This window comes from Medicago sativa, chromosome 2 (assembly GCF_051527215.1).
Source record: "Medicago sativa cultivar Bolivia chromosome 2, Bolivia_mono, whole genome shotgun sequence".
NCBI lineage: Eukaryota > Viridiplantae > Streptophyta > Magnoliopsida > Fabales > Fabaceae > Medicago > Medicago sativa.
Window position 1 is genome coordinate 2,971,612 of NC_140750.1, and position 11,841 is coordinate 2,983,452.

General features: G+C 29.9%; 1 protein-coding gene and 1 non-coding gene across 2 annotated transcripts; one reads left to right on the forward strand and one right to left on the reverse strand.

Moving 5' to 3' along the window:
* Positions 1-841: 841 nt before the first annotated feature.
* On the reverse strand, positions 842-2,565 carry FKBP12 (FK506-binding protein 12). The gene is made up of 5 exons (XM_085741896.1): positions 2,422-2,565; positions 2,217-2,250; positions 2,069-2,130; positions 1,692-1,744; positions 842-1,134 (listed from the first exon to the last, which is right to left on the reverse strand). Exons 1-5 carry the CDS (start codon positions 2,507-2,509, stop codon positions 1,033-1,035), a joined length of 339 nt encoding a protein of 112 aa, XP_085598022.1. The 5' UTR covers positions 2,510-2,565; the 3' UTR covers positions 842-1,032.
* A 711-nt stretch (positions 2,566-3,276) lies between these two features.
* Positions 3,277-3,348, forward strand: TRNAH-GUG (transfer RNA histidin (anticodon GUG)). The gene has a single exon. It is a non-coding gene; the product is annotated as a tRNA-His (tRNA).
* The last annotated feature ends 8,493 nt before the right edge of the window (positions 3,349-11,841 follow it).

The window sequence follows — 11,841 nt, forward strand, 5'->3', positions numbered from 1 at the left end:
TATTAAGTTATTATGGACTTCTTTTCACGAATTTTTTGGATAATTTGTTTCTTGCAATGGTCTTAACCATGGTAATTAATTACTGACCAAAAAATTTATTTAAAAAAATCATTAACATTGTTTTGTTTCACATCAAGATAGAAACTATGGATAAATAAGAGAATTATCAACCATCAGAGTAAAGAACTTCATGAGACAAAATATCAACGTCTGAAATAAAACCATGTCAAAATGGCAAACTCTTAAGTGAGAATTGCATGACAACTAAGTCTGGATACAAGACAAGGTGCTTCCAAGAGGTTTCCTACAACAATAACTTCATATATTGTACTAGGGGTGTTTGGGTAGTTTATCATTTTAGTTTTTGACTTTTAGAAAAGCTCCTAAAAGAACTTATACAAAACCTTATTCCAAGAACTTCTTCATAGCAGCTTATATAATAGCACTCTCAAGAGAGCTTATGAGCAAGTATCATCGAAATACACCATAAGCTTATCAAAATGCAACTTTTCACCTAAATTTCTAGGAAAAATATCTTATAAGCTCTTTTACATAGTCTTCATCCAATATAGACTTTAGTAATAGTTCTATTAACAAAGGCACAGATTTCAATAACAATAATTCGGTACTTACGATATAAATCCATTAACAAATACGGGGACAAGATAATTATTAATTAAGTTGAGATTACTACTGATTAAGAAATAAAAGAAAAATCTTTAGGACCCACAAAAACGATATAAACTGAAGACTTTTACTCAGAAGCAGAAACCAAGACCATGCATTGCCAAATAATATTGATCAACAAATTGATAAAGAAAATAAAGAAACAGGGAAGATATATATTAAACACTACCAAATATTAATATTGGAGAGTTTGAGATCAGTGGAATTTTATTTAGTGTTCAAGTTCAACATATCAACCACTGCAGATATCACTCAAAGTGCAGGGGTAGCATTATACATGTCCACAGAAATGTAGGATACTCAACTCATAATAATAATTTACTGAAGGACAAACTAAAAAGGTTTTCATTCTGCACTCAAGACCTCAATCTCAAACTCCAAAACAGAGTTGGGTTGTATTCCCCAAGCAGGAAAGCCACTAGCGCCATAAGCATAATCAGGAGAGCACTGCAAGATTATCAACAAGGTCAATGACAGGGAAAACTCAAACTGACCATTATTTAACAAAGTATCAACTAGCTTATAAAATTGCAAAAATTTATAAACTAGACATGCTCAATAATAAGAACGTTTGATTTAACAATTAAGTTGATAAAATTTAATACACGCGACTCGATTAAGTGGATTTTCACCTTGTATGTGTGTGAGTAAAACAAACAGCAATGGAAATTCAACATATTAAGGTCATGTTTGGATGCGCAGGTCAACTAAGGGCTTATACCATAAACACTTACCATAGAAATGCTTACGTATAAGCTATTTCTATAATAAAGTATAAAATAAAGTCATTATTTTCGTATAAGCTATAAGCTGTTTTCATAAAAAGTCAAACTGTTTTCATATAAGCTAAAATAGTTTATGTACATATGAATGTGAATATGTGATAAACTATTTTCACGAACTCTCTCTAACAGTATCACAAATGTTTATCTTAGTATCCAATTCAATCAAGCCCAAAGTGGTAACAAGTTATAAAAAGTAAGAGCAGAGAATAGATATTATACCCGAAGACGAGCAACTTCTCCGATTTGCATGCCAATGACACCTTCATCCCATCCTACACACAACAGATAGTTGGAATAAATCATATAGTGAATGAGTTGCCAACACATCTGAATGTACATTGCAGCATTTTTATGTGTAATGAAGCCAGAAATAAAGTAAAAGTAGTAATATTAACACTAATTAGTTATCATGATAATGTACAATTTTAATTTTCATGCATCGTTAGTGTAAACAATTTTACACACTTGTGAGACTTTAGGACTTAGGAGTGGTTGTGATAAAAGTCAAATGTTTCTGATTATCAAGAAAGTTAAGAATATGATTAACCGATAGTGTAAAAAAAAACTCTACACTGACAGTAATGTTATAATAGTACCTTTGATGACAGAACCTTTGCCGATTTTGAAAGTGAATGGATTCTGGCCAGGATCTTTTGTACTGTAATAAAGTAAATGAAATGAAATGAACACAATATTAAAAACAAAAAATGGAATGACAAGGGTAAAGTAAGCAAATTAACCAACCTCCAGAACTTCTGAGAAAGGTCACCGTTTTTCCCTGTTCATCATCATCGCAATAAAAAAAAAAAAAAAATTAGCGCATGAATGAATGAATCAAAGCCAAACAAAGAACGAGTAGATCTAATTTAATTCAAATTATAAGGGGTAATTAAAATGAAAGATAAGAAATGGGGTTTTTAGTTTTAGGGTTTAGAGAGAGTGTGCTCACCGTATCCGGTGCAGTGGACAGTGACGTTTTGACCAGGAGTTGGCTTAGGACCGTTTCCAGGTCGAACGATTTGCTTCTCAACTCCCATCTTTCTTCTTCCTTCTTTCACTCGATCTTATGCTTCTACTTCTTCTACTCTGATCTGATTTCTTTTCTGTTCACTTCCTTATAAAAGAAAAAGAAAAATAAAAAAATTTAAAACAAAAATAATTAGATCACATAAATCAAGATCATTTAAGGTCCGTTTGTTACGGATTAAAATAAAAGTGATTTTGACATAAAATAATTTAGAGATTATATTTTGGAGATTTTGTGGAAAATCAGAATCTATTTTGCGTCTGTTTACGGTAATAAAAATCAATTTTTTTAAACATATAATCTAGTTTGTTTGGATACAACTATTTTTTGTTACAAAATTAGTTCAATCTTTTAAATCATATTTTCTCTCCTCTCTAAAAAAAATCTATTTTTTGAGAAGCTGCTCTTAACAGCTTCTCATTTGAAGTTGTTTTTAGATTTTTTTGGATTCTGATTTTTTTAAAAATCTATAACAAACAGATGCAAAACTCTAAAAAGTGATTATTTTCTTAAAAAAAGCTATAACAAACGGGCTCTTAGTTTTATTCTCTTTTAATTTTTGCATTTAATATGAGTGTATCTAAATATTTATCATTTGTGGTAGAGTTTCTAAAAAAAAAAATGTTATTAATACTTAAATACTATCTTTTTTCAAAAAAATTATAGAAGGTGATTTGGTGGAACTCATACAAAATTTTGCTAACAATTAAAAAGGTTATTAATGTGTATATGTAATCTTGCCATTATATATTATATTTTAACAGGATATAACATGAAGTGGCTGTAGTTTAGTGGTAAGAATTCCACGTTGTGGCCGTGGAGACCTGGGCTCGAATCCCAGCAGCCACACTTTTCCTTTTTTTTTCTTTTTTCATCCTTTGTTAAATTCAGCACAAAACAAAACGACAGCGTTTAACATTCGTTTCTTGAGTTTTGAATGAATGCTAAACTCGCTCATTCATCAAATCCCGATCGATTTCACATAAGGTCAGTTTCTTATTTTCTCCTTTTTCATTCATCTACCTATTATATTATTATTGTTTCTGCAATCAATTATCAACATTTATCAATGTTTCTTTTTTCAATTGAAGAATCCGCATTGCATTTTGATTCTGTTTTGAGTTTTTACATGATCCATGTTAGATTCGCATGATTTGATGGAGAAATTAGTATTATAGTGATTATTGAACAATTAGAGTTTGTTAATTAGTACTGTATCAGATTCATATTTATATATTGTAATTTGTAAGCAATGTGAAAGGAATTGATTTGATAGCTTTGTTGCAAAATGGAAAAATAAACAATTTTTTGTGGCTGGCTGGGTGGTTTTGTACAAATTAATGGTTCAGAAATATGATGTGATTTATTGTTGTTTTTTGTACTAGTAGGTTATATGAGGTTTTTTTATTCATTTTTTTTTAATGATATGTAGATTTGATTGCCACCTCGAAAAAGAAAAAGATGATTGACGATGAAGGCTTGGGTTTCATTGCCAACTATCTTGGCGTCTTCACTTTTGCTTTGTTGATGGATCTGTTTGGTTGGTTGGTAGATTTATGAAACCAGGTTGTAGCTTTTGACAAATAAAATTTTCAATATTTGGTGATTTGTATTGACCATATTTCATCTCCATTGGTTTATATTTTGTACATTAATATTTGTTGGATTCATAACTTTTTTTGTATTTTCAATATTTGTTTATATTACAAAGTTTTGTCATGGTTTGTTTGGATCGACTGAAAATGTGAAAATTTGATACACTAACCATTGATTTTGATATGTTTGATTATTTTGTATTAAAGTTGATTTTGCTGAGTCCAACTTTGACTATAAGTGATGAAAGTTTGAAAATTTTGTGTTTTACATCAAATTTGTGTGATGAAAGTTTGAAAATTTTGTGTTTTACATCAAATTTGTTTTATTTAGAAACATCCTAACATGAATGACTTTATTCACTCATTTTTAACCAAATTAATTTTACATATTGATTTCATTCACTCATAATTGTTACACTAACAAAAGGAAATATCATATTTATGACATTTTCAGACACAACAACACCAACTATGAAACACATTTTTGGTTAAAGTGGTAAGAAGTTTAGTTTTCTTTTCACATGAACGTTAAATTTTCTAAAGTAGACGCTTGCATCAAAACACACACAGAGAAGGAACAAAGAATAGTGGAACCTGGGGATCGAAAGAAGTTCTTTTTAAATCGGTGATGAGAGAGAGAACGAATTTTGAACAGCTTCTTGAATCAAATACTCTGTTAATTGGGAAATTGAAGGGGCAACCATTCATTTTTCAACAATGACTTAGAGACCGTATTTCCAGGTTCAACTAAATAGTTGAAAAACGGGGAATTGGAAAATTGAAAAGGAAATGAATTATGAAGATTGTTTGTCTTTCCTTGGGTATGGAACTTGAAATGAATGGTGCCTCGGAATAGAACGGAAAGAGGAATTGAATAGACACGTTTTTGTTCTCGATATAGCATTGAAATTCTAACTAAAATTCTAGACAATTAAGGAAACATTAATTTGATTTATTATATTGTATGAAACCTTTTTATTGATCTACAAGGTTTGAAACCTTCCTGCTGATCTACAAGATTGATCAAATCATTCCGGCTGGGAACACAACTATGTGTACTGGCTACAACACAGACACCAAGAAAAGAGTTTGTTTGATGAATGTGTTCCTACACACAAAGAAGTGTACTACGACATATATAATCATTTCTTGTGAGTGTCACTTTTCAATGCAACAAAAAACTTGGTAAAAAACTCGATAGTATTAATAATCTCCATCACGGTGCAAGTCAAGTATCCCAGAATGTGTTGCGGGGTGATTTCGATGTATCATTCCTTCCACCAATCCAAGCAGACTTTTTTCCACGACATTTCAAACCTAATAGGTTTTTTCACGCCTTTGTCGTGTCCTTGTTTCGTTGAGTGACGCTGACGTTTTTTGTCCCTTTGCCACCGCTTAAGGCCTCTTTCCTTTTACTTTCTCAACGAGAGAATTTCCTTCATTTTGTTTCCCCTTTTGTAGTCGTTGCTTCGTCGATTAGTGTCTCATCTTTGTTGCCGCTTATTTCCTTTTCCTTTTTCGGCGGAACCTTTACTTTCATCTATCTATAACTTCTTAGAACTTTTTAACAACGGATGAATAAAAATGAATATATGATTGCTATGTAATAGTAATAATGAAAAAGTTATACGAGTATTGATTTTGTATTATTACTAGAAAGCAAGGGTGTTTGTGGTGTGGTTTAGATTGATTTGCAAGGGTGTTTGTGGTGTGGCTTAGATTGATTTTAAAGCAAAAACTACTTAATCCAAAGATAAAATCACATGCATTTTGGTTTGGTCTGGATTACTTATTTAAAAATAACTAATTTGATCTAATTAAATGTCATTTTTGGGACAACCAATCTACAATTGTAAGAAGTTATACCTGTGAAGCCCGGATACGAGATACGATACGGATACGATACTGCACCGATACGTCAATACGGGAAAATTTCAAAAATCAAGATACGATACGGCTGGGATACGTTAATAAAAAAAGGGTCTTGTTAACCGGTGCCCCCGGGGCACTGGTTAAGAAAACTAAAAAGGAAAGTTTTAAAGTGAAAATAATACTTTTCATACTTTTGAGAAGTGGACAACACAAGTTCCAATGCAATATTTACTATATTTGATTCCTTATCCAGTGCCCCGGGGGCACTGGTTAACATTTTCCTAAAAAAAATTATATAATTAGATGTACAATATAATTATAACCATTTTTTAATATGCAAATATATTAATAAACAAAAGAAATCAGTCATAGGCTCCTAGCACATCAACATAAATATAAATAATATTGATGATTAAGATAGTGATGATTAGTCAATTACATACACAATATATCCCAAAAAGAGCATCATAAGTGTTATATTATATCCAAAAGGAACATTGTTAGTGCTATATTACGTCGATTAAAAAAAGAAGCAATACGTATCGGGAAGTATCGGATAATTATTTTTTAAAAAAATAAAATTTAATCTTCGGATACTCTTCTGATACGTATCGGGAAGTATCGGGCAGGTATCGGTGCAGGATATGCAGAGGATACGATACGTCATCCGTTTTGAAGTATCGGGGCTTCATAGAGTTATACTAATACTAATATTATAAAGGGTTAATTATGTTTCTAGTCCCTATAAAATAGCGACCTTGTAAGTTTAGTCCCTACTAAATTTTAATAGCATTTTTAGTCCCTATAAAAAAAAATTTACTTATAATTTTAGTCCCTGCTAAAACAAAGTTTGATTAATTATCCTTAAACTCTTAAATTTTTGAACGATTTTTTTGAGACAAGATTAGAACACTATGAAAGGTTCGTTTACTAAAATTTAGAATTTTCTGACATGAAATGAATTAAATATGAATTTTTTAAAACGACAAAAGTTAAAGATAAAAAGTAATAAAATCTGGATGTAGAAATCAAATTTTGCAATAATTTTTTGCGGACGAACTTTTAGTAATGTTCTAAACATGTCTGCAAAAAATTGTTCAAAAATTTAAGAGTTTAAGCATAAATTAAACAAATTTGAATTGAGTAGGGACTAATACTCAGTGCAGAAAAACAAAATTAGGGACTAAAAATGCTATTAAAATTAAGTAGGGACTAAACTTACAAGGTCGCTATTTTATAGGGACTAGAAACATAATTAACCCTATTATAAAGACACAAAAGCAATTGGTCTGATGTAAAATTCACCATATAATATACTAAAATTAATATTTCAAAATAACAATGATCGAATTATATTTGAAATATATGCAATAATAAATACATATTAAATTAAGCTAATAAGTACTATTAAAAAGAAAACAAATGAATACATAGATTTATGAAATATTCATACTAATGACCTAAATTATTAAAATTTATGTATGCGCGACATAGTTTTAAAAAAGTGATCTGAGATCTGATTGGAGTAGTTTTCACAAAAGGATATTCAAATATATTCAATAATATTCAATTTTGTGTGTGTTTTATTTTCTATTTTTTAGGTCTAATTATAGTTTTAATCTGAATCGGTTTAAATATGATCACCGCTACTAGCAAGATAATGTGTGTTCACACAAGTATTTTTATTTTTACGCATTTGTGTAAAAAGAAAAAAATACAAAATAATTGATGAATAAAAATGAAAGACCAAATAAATAACTGATGATGTTCCTCATTCATATTCAAAGAGGTCACTTATGAAATCTATAATTTTACCATAAGACAATGGAACATATTATAAAATTTATGCGATTATATAAAAAAAATTGTTTGATAAAAAATCGATGCATAGTACATAAAGGTATGTAAGGATTAAGTTTACACTCACTTTATACAATTACTAACATATATAATATTCATTCGCATATAAGATACATGACTTCAAAAGTTGTATCTAATACACGAAGAATGAAGGAGGGAGATAAGTTTATGGTGTAATGCATGTAGTTGGTGGTGTTTTTGGTGATTAGCATGCATGACACCAATGGTGACATTTAATATGATCGTGCATGAAAAATATGGAAGATATATGTTGGTGGTGTGGGCCATGTAGTTGATGGTGTTGGTGATTAATATGCATGACTCCAAGAATCAAATTTAGTTCAATGAAGGAGAATAATTTACTTTTTAATTTAAAAAGATTTATTAATTATGTTTTTTTTATCTTTTTCCTTAATATTCATATATAACACTTAAATTTATAAATTAAAAAGTAAAATTCTCAATTTTAGATTAAGTTCAATAATTTAGTAAAGTATCCATGTTTTAACTCTAATTTTAACAATACTTTTTAGATTTTATATATTTTAGATTTTACCAGTCTCTTTCTCTTAATAATTTGAGGGATAAGAGTGAACGTTAAATTGCTATACTACTTTCAAATTTTAAATATTATCATCATAACTTTCAAAAGAATTAACAAAAAGTTAAAGATAAAAAGTTCAAAAAATGAAATATAAACAAAAAATAAAGAATATTCTAAGGAAATAACAAAAAAAAAAGAATATCAACAATATGAACGAATTAAAGGTAAAAGTATTCAATCTAAATTCCACAACTTTTTTTAAGGATTATTGTTGTTAATATTGATATGTTGATGTAGGCTATGCTTGTTTATTTTGTTGATTAGATTAATTCCACAGGAAAGAAATAATCTAACGATTCCGTATATTTGAGAGGAGTTTTCCACATCGAAATCGAGGTGTCCTTATTTATAGTTTTTTTTCTTTTAATTGTTGTTATAGTTTGTGTTGGTTGTATCTCGTAATTATGTAATATTGTTGATCAAAAAAGAGATAATTTTATTTGTATATTCCGTTGTAATTAAATAGTCTTTCTTTGATATCTAGCAAAATGATTTTTAAAAAACATTAATTATAAATAGATTATTAGTGATCTTGTAATAAAAAAATGCAAGGATATAGGTTCCAGATTCCATGATTAGCAATTTCATAATCCATCATTTTGTTATATTATTAATACTTATAAAAGAATTAAATTAGAGGTCATAGCATCATCATATGTATTAAGACGTTAGCAGAATTGAGAGTTGGAAACATCCCAACTATATAATATAGAATAATCAATAACAGACTGTAAATTAGTTGCTACATTTTTTTTCCTTCATAATACTTGGTACATTTATTTATATCCTTATTTTATCATCATTTCTCATGCAACGTTACATATGTGTTTCATTATTATATATAACCAGTGCATTGCACGGGTATATAACTAGTATTAATATAAGAAAGTAATCAAACTATATATATATATATATATATATATATATATATATATATATATATATATATATATATATCCATTGCATGCATTCCACGTACTAATTAAACACACACTGTGTAACCTTGTAGAGTACAAAGTCAAAGGAAGATGAACAAGTGAAAGTGTGTTTAAGGACTGGTGGTGGAAGGTGGTGGGGTGAGGAATGGGAAAATGGTAGAAAATTTGGGAATGGAGGGAATGTTTGGGAATGGAGGACAATCTGGCTTAGGCAGAGATGGGAATGGTTTTGGCAGTGGTGGAAAAGAAAATGAAGGCAATGGTGGAAAGCCTGGGAAATTTGTTAAAGCTTGTTTAGTAGTACTTGCTTGCAAAAGATTTCTAGTTCTAGCTGCTTGGCTCAAGCTCATGCTTGAGAAGCTTAAAGCAAAAAAGAAAATTACAATGAAGGATTTCTTTGAGGCCATGGTTAAGAATGAAGAGGGATGTTGCAAAATATGCCAATGGAAAATATGGTTTGAAATTGTGTATGAAGTTAAAGGGGAATGTTTGGTAAATATATATAGAGTTAGAGTGAAACTAATCTAGTGACCCAAAAAAAAGTCTTAGCAAGTTTTGTTAGCTCAGCACTAGTAAAGTGGGGTTGTTATTAAGTTGTAGCCCCAACTATTCAAATGTAGGAAGGTCACTGAAGATATTGACTTTTCGAATCATTAAATCTTCAATAATTAAAATCACTATAATTACAAATGTGACTCAACAAATTCTGGTAACCGAATGATAAAAATAATGTCAAAGAAAGAGAATAGAATAAATATTTTGGCGGTTCTCTGCGACAGGGGAATTTACTGGTTTATTTTTGTTTTAAACTAGTAATAGTCACGTGCTTCCGCACGGGTTGCATAACATTGCCGTAATCATATAAAAAATAATTACATTGTTAATATTGTCAAATGTTTAAAGATAATAAATGAAAATTATCAACATTAATATAATGTTTCCATTGAATATATTTTTCTTATATATAAAAAAATATGTTATCCTTGTGAGCTTAACTCAGTTGGTAGGGATATTGCATATTATATGCAGGAGTCGGGGTTCGAAACCCGGGCACTCCACTTCTCCACAATTAAATTGTGTAAGCTCTAGCCACCAGACTACTTGACCAAAAAAAAATGTTAAATATTTGAATCGCATATGTTGTGGATTTTATTTTCTTATGTACGCGAAAACAAATTAATAAAGTAATTTTTTTAAAACTCGTGATTATTTTCAAAATATAAAAATTAATATAATGTTTCTATCAAATAAATTTTTATTTTATATGCAAAACACCGTTCAATGTTGGCACCGCACCCGGTGCAGATTTTATTCGTTTTACTGGATAACCAGATTTTTATGTAAATATATGAGAAAATTGATATGATAAAATTGTGAAAACTCATTAATATTGTCAAAATATAAACATTAATACAGTGTTTTCTATTGAATTACTTTTTAATTTATATATGTAAAACATCATTCGATGTTAACACCGCACCCGTTGCAGATTTTATATGTTTATATATGCATAAATAAATTTTTATGTACATATATGAGAAAATCGATATGATAAAATTTTAGAAACTCATCACTATTTTCAAAATATTAACATCATTGTAGTGTTTCTATTAAAGAATTTATATTTTATATGCAAAACACCGTTCAATGTTTGTGTAACACCCCGTTCTCCCAACAACGTAATATTAATTATAATAATCAGAGTAACCATACAACGGAGTGTCACACTGCCTTTCAAAATTTCATAAATAGAAAATAGCTATTTATTTAAACCAATATTTAAAATATCTTACAAACTGGAGCGGAATAGTTCTTTTAGAAAATATAATTTCAACCAAATCCTACGTCAATGAAATTATTGGCACAAAGGCCTCAACGTAGGCCTCAACGTAATAGACATTATTCTCAACAATAATAAATCCAACAACGAGGTCTTTTCAAAATATGATACATAAAAGAAATGAAGAAGACATTCGCGACAATCCCCATCCTAATATGTATCAAAGCCCTAGACACATGAGTCAATCAACCTACAAGCCATCATTACCTGCAAGTTACCCATACGAAGGGCAACATTTTCAAGCAGAATGGGTGAGAGACTTATCCAATAATAATAATATATAATTCATCAAATTAATGAAAACAACGAAGCATATCACAACAGACATCATTAATAATGTATATAAAGAATACGTAAGCAACAACATAATCATATTCAGCAACAAGGACAGCAACAACAACAATTTCGTTATTAACAGCGACACCGACCACTCGACCATGCAACAACGACGACAACGACTCAATAGTGCGACAACGACAACAACTATGCATCATGCAGGTGGTACCAATCTACGCGCGTTGAATGCTAAGCATTCCAGGGCATAAGCCCCCAACATTTTGGATGGTTAAAGCATCCCAGGGCATAAGCCCCCAACGGGTTGAATGATGAACATTCCAGGGCATAAGCCCCCAA

Excerpts from the sequence above, each read along its gene's own strand:
- FKBP12 (XM_085741896.1), bottom strand. The coding sequence starts at position 2,509 with ATGGGAGTTGAGAAGCAAATCGTTCGACCTGGAAACGGTCCTAAGCCA. Across the intron at positions 2,251-2,421 it reads TGTCCACTGCACCGGATACG|GGAAAAACGGTGACCTTTCT; the intron begins GTGAGCACACTC and ends GATGATGAACAG. Across the intron at positions 1,745-2,068 it reads CAAAGGTTCTGTCATCAAAG|GATGGGATGAAGGTGTCATT; the intron begins GTACTATTATAA and ends TGTTGTGTGTAG.